Raw genomic sequence first — 21,801 nt, 5'->3', positions numbered from 1 at the left:
CAATGTTCTCCCAAGATGGATTTGAGAAACCAGTAGAAAATTGCAGCTGTTCTTTTTTTCTCTGGAGCACGCTGTGTATGTTGGATCAATACAAATAAATGAGAGAACTGTCATTTTCAAGCACATTCAGAAGGACAGGTGCTCTAAAGGGACAGTGAAGTGTCCCTTGTGGATTATTTTGTGAAGATCCTATGCTAGGACAATGACCAATTTTGTGGTTTTTATATAGGTCAGCATTAGGAAAGAATATTCATGTATCCGCCCAGTTTGTCCCACTATTGCATTGTCAAAATGAATTCTTTATAAACTGCGTTTCTCTGTCAAGGTCCTTTAAGAGAGGCTTACTTACCACAAAAGTGTTAACTTTTATAGAGGAATGCTTGAGTTTGGATGACTGCTTTTCAACGTAGCTTTTGGGGTGTTCTCTAATCATAGACGTAGCTCCGCTGGGGGAAACGTAAGCCAGATGTGTCCAACTCAAGTAGAATGGGGCCACTAATTTGTACGGAAGATTTGTAGGGGCTACGTATTGACTTAGATTTTGAATATAATATTATCTGTGTTTCATTGTATTTGTATTTATTTTGTCAACTATTTCTAAATTACATTTTAATCGGATTCAGGCCCCAGTTGGCAGTGTTGTATGGCCTGCATGTTTGACACCGTTGATGTAAACTCATTGAATTATTTTCCTCCAGTTTGAAACCATGTGCCTTTATTTAAACTTAAAGTTTCTGGCAAGGCCATTTTGTTAGAATGTTTGCGTTTTCTGTCCTCCCACAAAATTTCTGAGAATCTCATAATTTTCCACTTAGAACAAGACTACTTAAATATAAAGCTAACTTCTTCTTGGTTATGCTGGCCCATAGTCATCTTCCTTCTATTTCACTGACTCATAAGATTCTAGAATTTGAAGGAGCCTTAGCTATCCTTAGTAATACTTATTCCTATATGATTAGCAAATATCCAGATAAGTTTGCCTTGTTATCCAGGTTCTTACTGCGAATAATGCTTCCACAATTTCAGTTAGTGCTTTGCAGGCTTTTTAACTATGAAGATGTATAACTGTTGAAAAGAAATAATAGTCACAGCTGGCATTTTTATAGTTCTTTAAGATCTGTAGAAATGCTTCAGTACTATTGTAGTTTAGGAAAACCTCCAAAAAATGCAGGAGGGAATGGAATGACATGTTCTGAAGAGCATTGGAGCTCTGAAAGCCACCCAGGGCTACCTACCCTACAGAATTGAGCTTAACCATCAATCAAAAAGGATGGACATTCAGTAATAAAGAAGCACTGGAAACATTCTTAGAGGTGAAAAAAAAAAACAACTGGAGAGATGATTTGCTTCTGGAACACCCCCAAGACAACAAATGCCAGAGTGATGAACAAATTCAGCAGCCAGGGATGGCAAAAGCAATGGAGTGACAACAGATCTGTAACAGACTAATTTCTTTAACATATGAAAGAAGACAGTGAAGGCAGAAGTCAGGTGAAGGTGACAGTGGAGAGACAGCCTTGGAGCGATATGGACAGAACCTAGTCACCCTGCCTACAGGTGGATCATTTTTTTGTGTGTAAAATGTTAAGGGAAAAAAAATAGTAGGGTGCATGGAAAGGAGAAGGGGAACGTGGAAAAAAGGAAAGTGTGATGTGTTTGAGTCAAATTGAGGGTTGGCAATGAAGGGAAGGTCTCCAAAAGAAGAGAACTTGCAAAGGAGTGAAGGGGTAAGGGAGGGGAGAGTGGTGAAAGAAGGACGTCTCATGTTTTGGTGGTGAGAGGGGAGTCCACTGATGAATGCTCATATTGGGAAAGAGAAATTCTATGAAGGGAGATAGGAAACTTTGTGCTGGGTGTTGTCTGGGAAATTTGGTGTTTGAAAGAAAAATTTTTTTCTTGCCTCTGGAGAGAGGAGATTAGAACTCCAGGGGCACCTGGCACCTGGGGGAGAGGGAGGACACGGACTCAGGGAGGAGATTTTTGTGAGGCAGATGGAGAAAGAAGGTAACCAGGGGCAAATACATATATGTAGTGGTAGACTCCATTATTAGGGATGTGACAGGGAGGCTCTTCCCAGTGGCAGTGTACTCTGTCACCTGTGGGAATCAGGAATTTTTCTGGAAGTGAGATGCAATGGAAAAGGGGAATCTGTGGGACAGTCTACATTATAGTGGCAGAAACTGCCTAGAAGAGAGAGTGCAGAATGGAGACCTTGCAAGTTATGGTTACAGGAGGAATACAGAGAATAGATAGGCCAGACAATTATAAGGGGAATATGAAGGTCTGTAGCAGGATGGATGATGAAGAGAGTAAAAGAGATCCTGTCAGGAAAGGGGCTCGGAGAATAACAATTTAAAAACTAATGAGCTCAGATGAAAGGGACACGAGAAGGCACCCCTGACCTATGCTTTTGTGGAGGTAGGCGGTCCACAGGGCTTACACATTGCACAAGTTTTCAGATTTTTTCAATGGACCTGTCAGTTGTGCTGACTTATTTTTTCCTCTCCAAAAAATACTTCTTGTCTTACGGGATGGCTCTCTGGGAGGGGAAGAGATAGGAGTAAGGATTCATGAAATGCTAGGGTGATAACGAAACAAAATACCAATGAAAACTTAAAAAAAAAACCTAATGAACAGAACTAGAAGGGGAGGAGAGAAAAAAAAGGGGAATTTACTTGATTGAGAAGAGGAAAAAGAGAGGAAGAATCCAGATAAAGGCAAAGAAAAGGGAATAAGCAAAAGTCTAAAGGGAACAAGGTAATGTGAGAGGGAGGGATGAGGGGTGAAGGAAAATAAACATGGGAATTCCAGTGGGAATAGGGCCACCTTAAAAAAGATTGTGCTAAAGTAACTGATGAGACATAGCAGTACTTATAGCAGAAGGGGATGGGTTAGGGCAGGAAATTATACCTTTAAAAAAAACCTTATGCATAAACTTAACTCATAACTTTAGAGATGAATAGGTTAACCAATCCAGTATAATGAAAAAAGACTGGATATGGAAACAAAACCCTACAATCTGTTGCTTACAAGAAACATGTTTAAAAAATAAAGGCATACACAAAACAATGAAAAAAATTTACTAATCATCAGGTTAATCTAAAATAACGAGTTGTAATCATGCTATCAGACAAGGCAAAGCATTCAAAAAGTAAAGAATAAACAGGGAAACTACATCATGATGAACCATAAACAAATCAATGTTAGTAGTTAAAATTCAAAAATTTTAAAATTCTTTCAGACTGTAATGATGTATCCAAGAAATTATTATGACCGAGCGATTTGTACCAGGGATAGAAAGATAGTTCAACATTAGGAAAACAACATAATGTTAAATATATATATATATATATATATATATATATATATATATATATATGTATCTAAAACCAAAATTATATCAATGGATGCAGAAAGTCTTTGACAAAGAACAACACTTATTTTCCTAAAAACCCTGCAAAGTGTATGTACAGAGGAATCTTTTTTTAAAAAAATACATAAAAAGAATCCATCTGAAACCAAAAGCATGCACCATGTGCAATGGAGATAAACTATGTTTATTTTCCAGTGAGAGTAAAGCAAGGATGCCCACTCTCCCCACTATTATTTGAAATAGTCCTGGAAAGGCTAGCAACCAGACGAGAAAGAGAAGGCATAAGGATCAGTTAAAAGGAGACAAAATTATCCCTATTTGCTGCTGATGGATGGCATACTTGGAAACTTGTAGGGAATCATCAAAGATACTGAGACAACAGCTTCAGCAAAGTTGCAGGCTGCATAATCAATCCTCAAAATCAATTACATTTCTACATAAAATCCAACAAGCAAAAATAAGGAAATCCCCTTCCAAATAACTACAAAATGCATTAATGTATCTAGGGATACATCTTCCAAAATAACACAAAATACAAGTGCCCCTTAAAGAAACAAAAATGACTTACATACATGGAAGAATAATTCAGTGCTCACTGGGCCATGATGATACAAAAGTAAATTTACACTTTTAATGCTCTACCAATCAAATTACCAAGGGGATGTTTATGGAACTGGATAAAATAATAACTGCATTTGGAAGAACATTATAGATTATCAAGGAAAATTTTGGGGAAATATATTGGGATAAAGGGGAATAGCATTTCCAGATCTCAAACTATATTATAAAGCAGCAAGCATCAAAACCAGCTAGTATTGGTTAAAAGAATAGAAATATCAATGGAACAGACTAGACAGGAAAATCAGAAACAACAGAACTTAGTAATGGTAAGTGATGATGTGGAAAACATGAAAATTACCTAGGAAAAAACTTGATTTTTAAAAAACTGCTACATACACCACTCAGAGCCTCTGTTTCCTGATCTGTAAAATGGACAGAATATTCCTACCTTATAAGGGTTGTGAACAAAAATGCTTGCCATTTGAGGCTTTCTACAGACTGGCTCCAATCTATCTTTTAAGCTTTTCTCCCACTCTTTTTCTTTCTTTTCCAACCAAAATGAAGTATCACTGTCATGGCCTTTGTACATTCCTACCTTGTTGTGAACTGATCTAAATCTTCAATGTCCAACTTAGTCCTACCTCCTCTGTGAAGTCTTCCTGTACTACTACTCCTGTTTCTTCCCCGTTAGGACTTATCAGTACCTTTCATATATATGTATATCAGCCATATGCTACATTGTGACATTTTGTATATTTATAGTGTCTTGTTTGAGCTTACCAGCTAGCTTGTTGAGACTTCTTTAACAAAAAATTCAAATTGGTAAGCATGTTAATACTTACTCACTGAGGGTAAAGCACTGTACTAGTCCCTAGGGGAACCGTAAAGTTGACCCAATTCCAGCTCTCTAGTCATAGAACATGTCCATACAATTCCTCATGAATCCTTATACCCATTTTATTTTTTTGAATTATGTTTTACCATTGTGTTTTACTTTTTTTCTTTTTTCTTTTTTAAATTAATTTCCCCCAGTTACATGTAAAAACAATTTTTAACATTTGTTTTTAAAACTTTGAGCTCCAAATTCTCTCCCTTTCTACCTCTCCACCCCCCTCATTGAGAAGGCAAGCAGTTCAATATAGGTTATATATGTGTAGTCATATAAAATATATCCATAATAGTCATGTTGTGAAAGAAAATAGACAAAAAAAAAAGTTTAAAAAAAGTACGCTTCAATCTGTATTCAGACACCATCAGTTCTTCCTTTAGGGATGGATAGCATTTCTCATCATAAGTCCTTCAGAGTTGTCTTGGATCATTGTATTGCTGAGAATAGCTAAGTCATTCACATCTAATCATCTTACGATGTTGCTGTTACTTGGTACACAGTACATTCACATCTAATCATCTTACAATGTTGCTGTTACTTGGTACACATTACATTTCACTTTGCATTAGCCCATGTAAGATGCCAGGTTTTTCTGAGAGCATCCTGCTCATCATTTATTATAGTACAATACTATTCCATCATAACCACATATACCACACCTTGTTCAACCATTCCCCAATTGATGGGCATTCCTTCAGTTTCGAATTCTTTGTTCCCAGAAATGAGCTGCTATAAATATTTTTGTACATATAGGACCTTTTCCTTTTTTTTTTAAATCTGTTTCAGCATACAGACCTAGTAGTGGTATTGCTAAGTCAAAGGGTATGCAAGGTTTTATAGCCCTTTGAAGACAGTTCCAAATTGCTCTGCAGAATGGTTGAATCAGTTCACAACTCCAACAGTGCATTAATGTCTCATTTTCCCCACATCCCCTCCAACATTTGTCTCTTAACCTTTTCTGCCCTATTAACCTATCTAATGTGTATGAGGTAGTACCTCAGAATTGTTTTAATTTGCATTTCTCCAATCAGTAGTGAGAGTATTTTTTCATATGGCTATAGATATCACCTGAAAACTGATCATATCTTTTGATCATTTATCAGTTGGAGAATGGCTCTTATTTTTATAAATTTTATTCAGTTTTCTATATGTTTGAGAAATGAGACCTTTTATCAGAGAAACTTGCTTTAACATTTTTTTCCATAGTTACTATTGCTAACTGTATTTCCCTCCATCCTATTCTCCCTCCCCCATTTATTCTATTCTCTCTCCTTTCACCCTGTCGCTCCTCAAAAGTGTTTTGCTTCTGATTACCCCTCCCCTAATCTGCCCTCCCTTTTATCACCTTCCCCCCCTTCTCTTACCCACTTCCCCTCCTACTTCCCATAGGGTAAGATAGATTTCTGTAACCAATTGAGTGTGTATGTTATTCCCAATTCGAGCCAATTCTGATGAGAGTAAGATTTACTCATTCCATCTCATGTCCCCCCTCTTCCCCTACATTGTAAAAGCTTTTTCTTGCCTCTTTTATGTGAGATAATTTACCACATCCTACCTCTCCCTTTCTCTTTCTCCCAGAACATTCCCTTCTCACTCCTTAATTTTATTTTTTTAGATATCATCCCTTCATATTCAACTAACACTTGTGTCCTCTATATATACTCCTTCTAACTACCCTAATAATGAGAATGGTCTCATGAGTTACAAATATCATCTTCCCATGTAGGAATGTAAACAGTTTAACCTTATTAAGTCTCTTATGATTTCTCTTTCCTGTTTACCTTTTATGCTTCTCTTGAGTCTTGTATTTGAAAGTCAGATTTTCTATTCAGCTGTGGTCTTTTCATCAAGAATGCTTGAAAATGCTCTATCTCATTGAATGTCCATTTTTCCCCCTGAAGGATTATACTGAGTTTCACTGAGTAGGTGATTCTTGGTTGTAATCCTATCTCCTTTGCCCTCCAGAATATCATATTCCAAGCCCTCCAATTCTTTAACATAGAAGCTGCTAAATCTTGTGTTATCCTGATTGTGGCTCCACCATATTTGAATTGTTTCTTTCTGGCAGCTTGCAATATTTTCTCCCTGACCTGGGAACTCAGGAATTTGGCTATAATATTCTTGGCGGTTTTCATTTTGGGATCTCTTTCAGGTGGTGATTGGTGGATTCTTTCATTTTCTATTTTACCCTCTGGTTCTAGAATATTGGGGCAGTTTTCCTTCATAATTTCTTGAAAGATGATGTCGAGGCTCTTTTTTTTGATCATGGCTTTCAGGTAGTCCAAGAATTTTTACATTATCTCTCCTGGCTCTATTTTCTAGTTCAATTGTTTTTCCAATAAGATATTTCATATTGTCTTGCATTTTTTCATTCTTTTGGTTTTGTTTTATTGTTTCTTGATTTCTCATAAAGTCATTAGCTTCCACTTGCTCTAACCTAATTTTTAAGGAATTATTTTCTTCAGTGAGCCTTTGGACGTCCTTTTTCATTTGGCCAATTCTGCTTTTTAAGTCATTCTACTCCTCATTGGCTTTTTGGACTTCATTTACCATTTGGCCTAGTCTGTTTTCAAAAGGTGTTATTTTCTTCAGCATTTGTATGTGTGTGTGTCTCCTTTACCAAGCTGTTGACTCATTTTTCATGATTTTCTTGCATCACTCTCATTTCTCTTCCCATTTTTTCCTCTACTTCTCTTACTTGATTTTCAAAATCCTTTTTGAGCTCTTCCATAGACTGGGACTGATTCATATTTTTCTTGGAGGCTTTAGATGTAGGAGCTTTGACTTTGTTGTCTTCTAAGTTCGTATTTGATCTTCCTTGTCATTATAATAACTTTCTATAGGCAGTTTTTTTCCTGCTGTTTGCTCATTTCCCCAGCCTATTACTTGACTTTTAACAGTTTGTTAAAATAGGGCTTTCTTCCAGGGTGGAGGGCAAACTATCCCAAGCTTCAGGGGCTTTTGTGCAGCTGTTTTCAGAGATACTTCTAGGTACCTGTAAGTTTTCAGTTCTTCCAAGGTAGTATGATCTAAGGAGAGGTATTTACTACTCTCCTGGCCTGTGCTCTGGTCTGTGAGTGATCACAAGCACTCTTTTCTGTCCTGGAACTGTGACGAGGGCCCCTGCTCCACTGTGGCCACAAGCTCTGCTATGCTAATACTTCTCACCCTGAGACTACCCCGCAGGCCACCCAGATCCAACTATGAGCAAAGCCAGGGTCCTGCCTCAGTGCTAGTAAAAAGACCCCTGTAATCTCTTTCTGCCCAGTTGTTCGACCCCTTTACCATCTGTGGGCTGAGAGCTCCAGAAGCAGCCACTGCTGCTGCTGATTCAGTCACTCCCAAGGCCTGCTCCTGGTTTGTTGGGGCCGGAGCTGTACTGGCACAACCTGCTGTGGACTATATAAGACTCTCACCCAAGTGTGACAGACCTTTCCTGCTGACCTTCCAAGTTGTCTTTGGCATCTGTGGGCTGAGAGGTCTGGAAACTGCCACTGCTGCCAGTGATGCATTTGCCAGAAGCCTGTTCTGGGTTTGCTGGGGGTTGAGTCTGTATTGGCTTGCACTGTGCTGGACTGTGCTCCTCTCACACCCCGGTGCAACAGACCTTTCCTGCTGACCTTCCAGGTTGTCATGGGCTGGAAATTTGTTTCACCATCTTTTTGGGGGTTCTGCTGCTCTAGAATTTGTTTAGAGTCATTTTTTAAAGGTATTTGGAGAATTTGGGGGAGGGCTCAGGCAAGTCCCTGCCTTTACTCCGCCATTTTGGCTTCACCTCTCCTCATACCCATTTTAATCATCAGTTTCTTCCCAGATTCCATACACCCTAGTTAACTTGACTCCTTGCTATTCCACTTGACTCTGTATCTTTGCTTTACCTGAAAAATAGCTTTAGTTGTCCCTGACAACCCCATATCTCATTTAACTCTTTGTATCTCTAGTGCCTAGCCTAGGACCTGGCACAAAATAGGCTCTTTATGAATGCTGATTGATTGGAGGCAATTCCTCTCACACCTCTTGACTCACATGGCCAGAAAGAGGTATGGGCATACTCTTTGATACCTATTGCTTCTTAACCTCTCCCAACTACATAGCAGAGCTTGTTTAAATTTATTTTATATTTATGCTGTATAAATTTACAATTGTATTGGTCTTCCCCATTAGAATGTAAGTTCCTTGGGAGTAAGGATTATTATTTTCTTGGTACTTATATCTTCATTACCTAGCAAAGTGCTTGACATATAATACCCAATACTCCTTTTTTAATCCCTGTGCTTGAAACATCCTTTCTCCCCCTCTATACTCATTGCAGTTCTACCCATCCTTTCAAGCTTGACCCAGATACCACCTTTTTCATGAAGTCTTCCTGGATCCCCTGGTTAGTTATGACCTCTTCCATTCTTCTTTAAAAAGTGCCTTATTTTGCAACTCTGTAATACACTTGTTATATTTTATTGTGTATTATAATAACTTGTGTGTTTATTTTTTACAATAATAATAAATAGTGTAATGGTAGAATGGCTAATGAGGGCCCAGTTTGTAGATTATGCTAAGATTTAGATTTTCCCTTTTTGATGGGTTATATTATAAGATCATACACAGCATTCTCTGCCTAGTTTCAGTCCCACACATGTAGGATTGATGAACCTTCTTCTGGCCATAAGTCACTAAGGAGTTGGTACTGTAGTGACAAAGAGCCTTTTAATAGGCTGAAGAGCCCGAAATGAGTTCACATAGAGGATCTATACATTCCTCTCAATACTTTTTGCTCCATTCTTCTGTGGTGGCTTTCAAAGGACAAGGTTTGCTGTTAGCCTCTGAGTGGCTACTCATCTCCCACCCGGCTGCCATGTGTCCCTGAATCATGATGCCCATTTCTTTTATGTTTTTTTCTTTTCTGAACTTGGGTAAATGAGTATCTGGAGATACATGAATATCTGGAGACAGAACAGACTGAGTTCCATCCGTGCAAGCTTCAAAGGGTTGGAAGAACCATTAGATTCCTCACAGCAACTACAGCAAGCAGCTGAGTGATTCAGTAGATAGAGTGAAGACCTGAGTTCAAATTCAGTTTCAGACACTTATTAGCTGTGTGATCTTGGGCAAGTTACACTTTCCTCATCTGTAAAATGAGGACAATAGCACCTAACTGAGATAATATTTGTAAAGTTCTTTGCAAGCCTTAAAGTGATATATTGACTCATTAGCTGAGATGCAATATCCTACAAGGAGCTGGCCCAACTGGGCAAAGTAGTGACATGTCCAGTGGTCATGTATGCTTCCAGACGTTCTTTGAGACCAGTTCCAGACAAGAGAGACTTTGGAATCTGCAGGCATGCAGGGGAAGTAAGCTGCTCAACATGTCTCTGATTTCCAGCTTGTATCCCTAGAGAGGTCAAGGCATTTCTGATGTCCATTTGCTTCATGATTGGGTAAATGGGCTTAGTCGCTATTTGTGATAGTATTTTGTGCAACTAGCATTTGTTGGGAAGGGGCCAAGCTAGCAAGCATAAGCTTGGAAGAACTTTAAGGGCTAGCCCCTTCCTTAAGCAAGGAAGCAACTTTTATTTTGAACCTAAAATAATTCCCCTGGCCCAGCAATATATGGAGGAGGAGGGGTGGATCAATTGGCAGTGACTTGTTGCTAAAAATACTGAAGTCAGGAGAAGTGAGTTTGGGGAGAAGGAATGTTTGGTTTTAGACATGCTGGGCATTACCCATTGGTACTTTCAGAGATATCTAGTAGGTGGTTGAAAATGCCAAGTCTGAGGACTAAGAAATAGCTCAGGTCTTGCCATGTTGATTTGGTATTTATCCACACAGAAGCGATAATTGAGGGCGTGGAGGGTACAAAGGGAGAGAGAATATAGCTAGAGTAGCTGAGCAAAGAACCTTGACAAACACCAAAATCAAAGGTCAAGGAAAAGGAAGACTATCCTCTGAAGGAGACAGAAAAGGACGGCGTCTGTAGTTTTCCTAATATTGATTCAGCCCTGAATTCCTGGTATAAATCTCACCTGGTCATAATGTATGATCTTTGTGATATACTGCAGTAATCTCTTTGATAGTATTTTATTTAAAATTTTTGCATCAGTCTTCATTAGGGAACTAGATTTTCTTCATGCTTATATACTGACTCTTCTTTGCCTTTCAAGGCTCCCCATTTCCTACTGAGTAAAGTCCAAATTCTTTAGCCTGGCATTCGAGGCCTCCACCATCTATTGCTTATGTACCTCTTCCCTTCCCTATATGTAACACTGATAGCCCTTTATAAAGCCAAACTATAAACCTTCCGAAGGCAGTGATTTTAAAAACTTTATGGGGCGGCTAGGTGGCACAGTGGATAGAGCACCAGCCCTGAAGTCAGGAGGACCTGAGTTCAGATCCGGCCTCAGACCAAACACTTGACACATACTAGCTGTGTGACCCTAGGCAAGTCACTTAACACCAATTGCCTTAAAAAAAAAACTTTATCTCTGTATTTCCCATAGCATTATGTGCTGAACACTTTTGTTTAGTTATTTCAGTCATGTCCTACTCTTTGTGCCCCCATTTGGGGTTTTCTTTGGCAAAGACACTGAGGTGGTTTGCTATTTCCTTCTACAGCTCATTTGACAGATGGAGGAAACTGAGGCCAAAAGGGGTAAATGACTTGTCCAGGGTCACACAGCTAGTAAGTGTCTGAAATTGAATTTGAACTCAGGTCTTCCTGAGTTCATGCCCCATCCAGGGGTGGGGGACCTGCAGCCTCCAGGCCACATGTGGCCCTCTAGTCTTCAAGTGTGGCCCTTTGGCTGAATCCAAACTTCATAGAACAAATCCTTTTATTAAGGGGACTTTTATGGGACCCATACTCTATCCATCTTGCCACCTAGCTGCCCATGCTGCACACAATTGGCACTTAATAAATATTTATTGAATTTAATTTTTTTCCCATTAACAAGCCTTTATTTTCTTTCCCTCTCTTCACAAAGAAAAATAAAACCTTTGTAACAAAGATGCCCCAACAAACATTGAATTGAATTTCAAGGAGGTGTTGAACATTGTTAATCTTGCAAAGAGGCTGAGGAGAACAAGGGTTGAGGAAGGAGTCATTAATTTTTTCAGGGTCTTTATGATGATTTTCATGAGAACAGTTTCACTCAAGTCATAAAGGCAGAAATCAGGTGACAGCCAGCAAATTTAGGAGGGGAAAAGTGGCGAGATATATGCCATCACCTGGCTAGCTGAAAGGTGCAGGGAAATGTGAGTTTTCAGTGGAAAGGATTTTTAAGATTCTCTGAAACTGTAGTATGTCAGTGAAATACACTGTGCATAGAATGTAATGGTAATCACAAAAAATTGAAAATGAAGTGGATGTCCATTGATTGGGGAATGTCTAAACAAGTCATGGTACATGAACGGAATGGAATATTAACTGTGCTATAAGAAATGACAAATATGATGAATACAGAGAAGCTTGGAAAGACTTATATGACCTTGAAGTAAGCAGAGCCAGGTGAACAACTCACATCATGACTACAATGTTAAGTGGAAAAAATAACCACAAAAACAATCAAATATTTGTTGTAAATTACAGAGAACAAGGTTGGCCTGAAAGAGAGATGTGATATATTGGCAGGGGTAGGCGTGGGAGTTAACAGTTTATTTTCTTTTTTTTTTTAAAGCAATTGAGGTTAAGTGACTTGTCTAGGGTCACACAGCTAGTAAGTGTCAAGTGATTGGTCTGAGGTCAAATTTGAACTCAGGTCCTCCTGATTTCAGGGCCAGTGCTCTATCCACTGTACCACCTAGCTGCCCCAAGTGATGGTTTATTGCAGATAGACTTTTTTTAAAAAGAGTGTGAAAGTGGAAGGTAGATAAGGAAGCTGCCAGAAACAGAAAGGAAAAGTGTAGGCAGTGTCTCCCAGAATGACAAAGGAGAAGAGGTTCCAGAGGATGAAGAAAAGGGCAGCTATTATTCTCTTTCCCCCTAGGACTTCCCTCTTTAGAAAGCACAACTCTCTAGTATAACCACAGCCAAGGCTGTACTGCGGAGAAAAGGGAAAGGCAAACACCAGTGCTGCCTGTGTGACTGGACTGCAAAGAGTTAAGAACAAGCTGGGGAGACATGATGAAATGGGAGGTGATTGGCTGGGACACCTCTGGTGAGAATGGTCCTTTGTCACTGAGAAGAGAGTACAGTGCTATCTATTCTTCATGGCCACTTGTGGGCTAAATAGAATGAAGCATTGGTTGGAAATAGCCCCTTTCCATTTAGATACAGCAGGAGAATGATTGACCAATTAGCCAATCAACAAGCATTTATTTAGTACCTACTACAGTTAAGTTCCCTAAAAAGAGGAGAAAGAGGAATATCATTTTAAGGGTTCTCAGCCTCACTTCCTTGAATTCACCCTTTTCTGGGAAGGCTAGTCATTTACATTGAGAGCAGATAGCATTCACACGGACCAGTTTGTTTAAAGACAGTTCTTATTTAAAGACCATTCTTCAACCAATTACCATTATATGGCTGGGTGCTAAACTTCATCGAGAAGGGTAACTACATTCCCTAAGAGTTTCCACTCTATACTGACATACTACAAGAGCTGAATCAACAAGTTACCCACATGCAAAACCCTTCCCTTGGAAAAACCCTCCCAATATTCACAGGTCAAGATTTAGAAGGATCTCAGAGGCCATCTAGTCTAATACCTTCATTTTACAAATGAGGAAACGGAGGACCATGGAGATTAAGCAATTTATCAGAGGCAGGATTTGAACTCCCATCCTCTGTCTCCTGAGCTAGTACTCTTTCCATTATGCCACTCTTATAAGTCTTCCCCAAAGGGAATAATACAGGTATTTTTTTTCCCTCTTTTGTTATTTATTACAAGGATTAGCTTGATGGGGGGGGGGAGAGCTGACATATTCAGAACTTAAAATGAAGGGAAAAATAAAAGATTAACTTAATAATTGAATTAAATAAATATTAACTATTGAAAGGAAGACAAAAGGGTAGTGTGTGCTTTTGAAAATTCTCAGGCACCTCCCTTTGGTGAGAGACATGCTAGGTAGATATTTAACTGGCTTTCAAAATAAAGCCACAATTTGTGGTGCTTTGCCAGTTCCTGAGGTTGTAAATGCTCAGACTGAAAATTTTAACCACTGTCTCTAGCACCCCCCTGCTATAGACATAGCCCCCTGCAGGATATTGGAAAGGTAGACCAGAAATCTGGGTGTTGGGAGCAGTAGAGGGGGAGAGGATGGTTTGGGACAGGAAGTTTCCTCTTCAATATTGATCTCTTTCTCCAGGGTCAATAATTTGTACTATAACCAGGGGTCTGAGTCAAAGAGCTAATCACGGAAGGCATCTGGAGGTAACTAAGCAAGGATCTGTTGCTTTCCTTGACACCCTATGCCGTGGCTGTGACAGTACTAATTCTGGAAGAGAAGTGGGAAAGTAGGAAAGCAGGCTTCTTCCTGTTCTGCTGTCTGTCTTCTAGCTTCCTGCCTTTCCAAGGGCTAGTTCCTCTTCCAACTGGGCAGACTGGACTCCCATAACATGCTGCTAATTCATTCATCCTCTAGTTATGTGACACACTCAATACCTCAGAAATGGAGGCAAGGAGATTCTTCTTGGGGTCAAACCATTCACACCCGTCTCGCGCTATCCCAACCATATATGAGCACTAATTTGGAGTTCTGTGATGATTACAGGCCAAATTGATAACTCAGCTCTTAATTTAATCTGTTCTTTCTATTGAACTTGGGTGGATGGTGCAACCAAAGTACTCTGTCTAGATTTGGAGGCAGCTGGGTAGCACAAGTGAATTTGTAGTCAGAAGGACCTGTAATTCAAATCCTGCCTCAGACACTTGACACTTACTAGCTGTGGGACCCTGGGCAAGTCATTTAACCCCTTTACAAATAAACAAAAATAAACGCTGAGACATAATCCCATGGGATGAGGGGGATCTGATTGCCTTTTGTTCTTGTTTGGGTGACATTTGGATGTCTATAAGAATGATGCTGACAGTAGGAATAGGCAGTTCATTTCTGGAGGAAAGTCACTGTAACATTACAAGACGATTATTTTGAGGTCAAAGTCACCTCTTGCTTGCATCCAAATGCCAGTGGACGTACCCAAAGAAGTGATTTTTCCAGTCAAATGTCATAATTCTCACTTCTTTTGTTTTTTGATCTTACTCCTAATTATAGCTCTTGCCAGTCTCTCCTGCTTCTGAGTACTTGACTACAGGCATGTAATACTTACAGAGAAAATGTGGGCTAAATGGAACCTGATACATAAATCGCAAGTCAACCTTAGAATGAAAATTCTCAATATTTTTTTTAACAAAGCCTGGCTCAAGCACTCATTAGGAACATATTCAAAGCTCTGAGCACACTTTTTTCTCTGAGGTAACTCTAAGCAAGTCATTTTATTGCTACTAACAGTGTTGTAGTTATTTATCAAGGTATATTCCTTTATTGGTTCCTATTGACTCTCCTCTTCAGTTGAATGTAATAGTTTTAAAATGTATCCACATTTCACCCAAAGCCTTACTAAATTGAATGTTAATCTCTATTAATTTTTCTATGTCAGACTTTTAAAATTGTCTCTTAGGAACTTCCTTATACTATTCAGTCTGAGCCTCTAACACTAGAACAGGTAAGAAAACTGTCCTGAATTTTTGGATGGCCCCCTTCAAATATCATCCATTAAGACATATTCACCTAGGGAATGGTGCTAAGATGCTGTTTCTTGGTAGTCACAACTTCCTGTTCCTTTTTGGATTTTAGACCAAACTTGGAAAAGCTCACAAATAAGGGAAGGGGAAAATGCGAACCTAGGTGAGTTCACAGCTGACCTAAACAGATCTGTCTTTTTCAAATACCAGGTAATGGATTCAAGTTAGACTGACTGCAAAATATTTCAGTTAATATTAAACCTATTATGATTCACTAGCTGGCTTATCTTTCCCCTACATCTTAATGGCTCTATCTCTAAACAGTAGAATAGGATGTTAATTGCACCCAAAAGGTCCTGAGTTAATGTAGTTCTCTTGCTCCCTTCCCACTGGCTTAAAAACTAGAAGTGGTGCCCCTTTTGGAGTGGAGGATACTACGACAGCTATAGCAATGGACTCGTTACTGCAAATTAGTAGGAGCATCAATGCATTTTAGAGGAAAACAAAATTTACTCATTTCTACTTTTCTAACTGAACCTGGTTTATTTGCTTTTGTTCTCCCCAGTACTAATTCTAGAGTCAGGTTGCTCTTCAGGGCCTGTTTCCATAACTCCATTCCCTCTCCCTCCCCAAAGCTGTATGCCTATGTCCATTAGGGATCAATAGCTATTTTTCAGCTAATGCTGTAAATGTTAGCCTCTTCTTTTAATAAAGGTAAGAATAAGTTGATTACATGCCTGCAGTGTGATATAGCTGATAAAGTGCAGGTCTTCAAGGCTGGGAGACCTTGGTGGGAATCTTGACTCTGGCGTCTCCCAGCTGTATGACTTTGGGCAAGTTACTTAACCTGCCACCTGTTCCCTCATCCTTAAGATAAGACCTGGCACACCTGACAGGATTATTATATGGCTCAAGAAATGGTGAATATAAGGGGATTGACAAGAGAAATTTGAGATACTTGGAACCAAATGCACAGACCAGAGCATAAGTAATCTAGTCAAACTCAGGGCAACTACACGGACCAGTGGATAGAACACTGGGCTTGGAATCAGGAAGACTCTTCTTCATGAGCTCAAATCCAGCTTCAGATACTTACTGTGTGACTCTGGACAAAGTCTCTTAACCTTGTTTGCCTCAGTTTCTTCATCTGTATAATGAGAAGGAAATGGCAAACTATTCCACTGTCTTTATCAAGAAAAGCCCCAAACTGGGTCATGAAAAGTCAGACACAACTCAACAACAAAATCAAACTCAAGACTTAGCAACAGAATTTGTGATGAATTTGACAATTCATTTATGTTCAACTTGCCACAAGTTACAGATAAAATTCTCTGAGAAGGAATAATAGCATCAGGACTCCTGAAAAGCAAAACTTTTTGATGAGTGCCAACTAATGAAGAACAGAAGATGAACGCCATTTTAAAGTCAGGGCATTTATCTTTGAAAACATAAAGCACAAGGTACCTACTTTATTTTTTTGTAATTTATGGGGGGCAGCTTAGCATAAGAGGAGGCAGAGAACTAGCCTCAGTCAGGAAGAGTCTAGAAATTCCAGAAAGAAAAAGGAGTTTCTTCACCAGGAGTTCTTACACCAATGAAATCACGGTCTAAACAAAAAGAAAGTCATGCAACTCACTTCAATGCTCTGTCAAAAGCTTTCACTGAAATGACAAGTATAAAACTGAAGTCCCTCGAAGTAAATCATGGACTAATCAAGACCAGGCAGCCAGGCACACACCTTAGTAACATTAGTCAAATCAGCCCAGATGTGAGGTAGGCAATTTGAACACCCGATGGGCATGAGCAAGCTGCAATACGTCACCATCGAGAGGGACCTCAGGAGGGCAGGAGTAAAGGAGGTCATCAGGGAATTGTAAGATGGGAACAAAAGGCCTGGTTGCATGGAAAGAGGGAGGCATCACTAGTGGCCAGCCTGAGTATTGGTATTACTGGTACCCTCATGATGTTGGAAGAAACTGAGGAAGGCCTCCAACAGATGGGGAGAACAGGGATAAGAGTTGGGCAGGGATGACAGACCCAACGGCAAAAGAAACATGAAATGCACAAATTTAGAGCCACCTCCACTCCAAAATGTTCAGCTAGGCTATTTGTGCCTGCGTTCGTATTGATTTGTTCAGCCAGTCTGACACATTGCACCTTGACCCCAACAGTGATGTCAATTTGGTCCTCTTCTGAGGACAACCAACCAACTAACCATATTAAAATCATAATTTTTAGTATTTGGACATACAGTGCTGGTAGCACAGCCTGCGGCTGTGAGGCTTTGAGAAACCTGACTACATCATCCCTCAGGCCTTGGAATATGCTGCCCTCTCTGAACTCTTTCCATCTCACTCTCTGCAGCTCTTCTCTGTCAGCTGCTAGAGAATTCCCCTTTCATAAGCTGTTTATATTTTGTTACATACCTACATGTTTACACGTTCTCCATTCTCCTTAGAATGTGGGCTCCTTGGATGGGAAAATTTTACCTGTCAGACCTATGGATAAGGGCAGTATATGATCAAACAAGAGGTAAAGAGGATCATGGAAAGGAAAATGGATAATTTTGATAACATGAAATTTAAAAGTTTTGGCACAAACCTAATGCAGCCAAAATTAGATGAAAAACAGGAAACTGGGGGGAAAATTTAGTAAGTTCCTCTGATAAAGGTATTTCTCAAATATATAAGGAAGAGTCAAATTTATAAAATTATGCGCTATTCCCAAATTGATAAATGGTTAAAAAGGATATGAACAGGCAGTTTTCAGAAGAAATCAAAGCTATCCATAGTCACATGAAAAAGTATTCTAAATCACTACTAATTAAAGAAATGCAAATGAAAACAACTGTGAGGTATCACCTCACATCTGTCATACTGGTAGAAAAGGAAAATGACAAATGCTAGACAGTATGTGGAAAAACAGGGGCAGTAGTGCATTGTTGTTGGAACTATGAACTGATTCAACCATTCTGGAGAGCAATTTGGAACTATGCCCAAAGGGCTATAGATCTGTGCATAGCCTTTGACCCAGCAATACCATTACTAGGTCTATAACCCAAAAAGATCAAAGAAAAAGTAAAAATACCTATATGTACAAAAATATTTATAGCAGCTTTTTGTGGTGACAAAGAACTGGAAACTGAAGGGATACCCACCAATTGGGGAATGGCTAATCAAACTGTGGTATATGAACGTGATGGAATACTATTGTGCAATAAGAAATATCAAAGGGGGTGGTTTCAGAAAACGCATGACAAAAATGTCATCTACCTCCAGAGAGAAAACTGAACTGAGTGGAGACTGAAGCATACTTTTTTTAAATTTATTTTTTTTTGGGGGGGGTGCCTTTTTTTTGTTGCAACATAGCTAATATGTAAATGTTTTGTCCAACTTTACTTCAATAATCAATGTTATTTATATTGCTTGCCTTCTCAAGGGATGAGGGAGGACAAGAAAAGAATTTGAAACAGTAATTTTTAAAATTAATGTTAAAAATGCTTTTACACACAATTGGGAAATATTTAATGACAAAAATATATTTAAAAATATATTCTAAAAAATAATGTACGCCTCCTCATTGGAGGCAGGAAGGGCAGTCTTTTTAGCTTGTATTTGTATTCCCAGAACTCATCACAGTGCCTGCCACTTAATAAATGCTTCTTGACTGAATGCAACAATACAATTCAATTCAATAAAGGTGTACTGAATATCTACTTTCTTCAAGCCACTGTACTAGGTGCTGTCTTTATGTCATTCAGTTCCTCTGACCCTGAGGTAAGCCAATCAATAAAGGTCACTACTTACACTTGATGAGAATTAACTTATTTTTCATTGTTTACTGAAACTGGAAAAAAAAATTTTGTACCAAAATGTATACAACTTAGTAATTGTACAAAATGTTAATTCTGCAAGACAATGGCTGGTAAGTTACATTCACTAAAATGAACACTGAATTAACCTTTCACTGTCAATCCAATGAAAAGTTCAGTTAAATTAAGTCACTGGCTGAAAACAGTCAGTCACAAGAAGCAGCTCAAACTCCACATACAAAAGGAAAGGTGAGTCTTTGATAACAGTATCATAGAAAGAAACATTCGTGGGTATTACATGCTACTGCAGCATCACTGGAATGTAGCACAGTCAATCTACGTCAGACACCAGTTTTAAAAGACTGACACTTAAAACATTAGAATGGACATAATACAAAATAAGGAGTTCTTTTCCATTTATATAAAACTTGCATGTTAAAAAAAAAATACAGCATCTCTCTCTTCAACCCCAGTCAGGCTTCAATGCTTTTGTGGGACTACCAAAAGTCTTGTGTCAAGTGTTCTACAATTATCAACTTCCAGGCTACAACGGGAAAAAAAACCTTCCCCCTCTGGTGCTAATCGCTATGGCTCCTTCATGGGTTGGAAGGCTCACTGGTTAAGTCCTATTTATTCTCCCTCATTAGAAATGCTATAGGAAGTAGGCCAGGGCTTTCTGGACAGCATTAAAGAACACTACTTTATGTTGTCCAAGCTCTAGCATTTCTTCAATGTACAATTTGATTTGTATTTATTTAACAATTTCAATAAACTCCTAGCATCAGTGGCATTATTACAACATATACAGTTTGATACAACAGTTTACAAAAAAACTATGAGGAATTGTTTTTAGTTAAATAAATTACAATAACTTTCTTTTAAGAAAAGAAAACTGGCTTAGAGAAAGAATATCTTTTCCCCAACAAACTTGTGTTTCTCAGGCTGAGTTGCACAAATAGAGGCCATGGTCCTATACCTGATCCTATGAAACACCCTAATCTAAATGACTATACTTAAAAGGTTTGATGTTCTAAAGAGAAACATCTGTTGTTATATTCAAATCCTTCTTTAGTAAGTGGCTCAAAGCTTCTCCTGCGCTTGCTAAAGCTTTATGCAGACAGGCGTGTAATAGCCAATCTGTATCTGGACATAGTTAAGTTCTAAAAAGGAACTTAACAGCCTGTATGAGTAAACACAGTGATTTTTGGTACTTCTGGCACATAACTGTTACTTACATACTATGTATAGCACATTCTGGTAAGAAAAAAAAACGACATTTCAAAAAGCTTTTTCCTTAAAAAATTAAAGCAGAGTCCCCCCTTCTTAGGAATTATAGCTAAATGCTGCCAAAAACTGAAGTAGACTGGCACCAAATGGAACACAATGAAAAATTTTACTCTTCTTTCTTAAGGTCCTAAGACTTGAGCTTAATAATTTGAATATAAAAATCAGTTACAAGTTTTGATAACTATAACGTAATTGAACTATCACTTTAGGCTAAAAATACTATTTTCTACTGGGGGGGGAGACTCCCATTGATCACCATGAAATTTGCATATTTATGAATCTCACCAAAATCAAGAACTATTTTTCCAGCTTATTCTTTCAGACATGAGCTGGTATTTACTAGCTGTGGTGCTTTGATGCAGAAATACCTAAGTTGATATCTTTCAGAAAAACACAAGTATGCAGAACACTAAACTGTTGTCAGATCTGGAAAAGAAACTCTTCTTGGAGAAGTAATCTTGAATCACTAAAGCCAGTTGCCTCCCTGAACATGTCTAGTTGTCCTCTTCACAAGACATTGCACTGTTGGTTTTTTTTTCCTTCAAATTCACAGATTTTTCTACATTAGATCTTTAAGATCCCATTCTCATGAAAATGCTTGAGTTCAGAACTTCCAAGACACTCAAGCTACCTTCTTGGTGCAGATTCCTTGGAGATCTTGTAGGTTTACTTTTGACCTAGTATAGAAAGGACAAAAATGGTGAGACACAAGATACCAGTAACGTACACAGATTATTCTCAATCCATTTTGAACTCTGAATCCTGTATGATTTACAAGTGAGAAAAACATACTGAACATGCAGTCCTACCTGTTGTGGGTCATGTGGCTTTTGACTAGATGTCCTGCAGCCAATGCAGCCATCAGTGATAACTCCCCAGCCATAACTGTACCACACACTATTTTTGCAAGCTGACGGGCATTTTCACCAGGGTTCTCTTTGCATGCTCCTTGAACGCCTAGCATCTATAGCCAGAGAACATATTTTACCTTTATGATCATACCAAAAGACTGCTACTGAACAAGCTTACAAGGGTGTGGGGGATGTCTATATAAGCCCTTACAATAGAACAAATGGCACACAGTTAGCAACCATTTTTCCTAGAGAGGTATGTGGCTATCACACCATGTGAATCCACTTTGTGGCTAGCAATACATTCAAGTAGATTAAAACCACTCTCATTAGTTCTACCAATCTATCTTTAGAATTCG

The 21,801-nt window shown here is 38.8% G+C and overlaps 1 protein-coding gene across 1 annotated transcript in view; it reads right to left on the bottom strand.

Annotated features, from left to right (window-relative positions):
* Positions 1–16,763: 16,763 nt before the first annotated feature.
* The window catches only part of HMGCR (3-hydroxy-3-methylglutaryl-CoA reductase), a 29,999-nt gene continuing 24,961 nt past the window's right edge, over positions 16,764–21,801 (bottom strand). The window contains exons 19-20 of the mRNA XM_020998419.2: positions 21,401–21,555; positions 16,764–21,268 (exon numbers count right to left, since the gene is read on the bottom strand). Coding sequence (XP_020854078.1) covers positions 21,214–21,268; positions 21,401–21,555 — 210 coding nt within the window. The 3' untranslated portion in view covers positions 16,764–21,213. The remainder of the gene's footprint in view (positions 21,269–21,400; positions 21,556–21,801) is intronic.

Source organism: Phascolarctos cinereus, unplaced genomic scaffold, assembly GCF_003287225.1.
Source record: "Phascolarctos cinereus isolate Bilbo 61053 unplaced genomic scaffold, phaCin_HiC Scaffold_4;HRSCAF=312, whole genome shotgun sequence".
Classification (NCBI taxonomy): domain Eukaryota; kingdom Metazoa; phylum Chordata; class Mammalia; order Diprotodontia; family Phascolarctidae; genus Phascolarctos; species Phascolarctos cinereus.
Note: the sequence above shows the minus strand (reverse complement) of the source record. Positions and strands in the feature narration are given on the sequence as shown.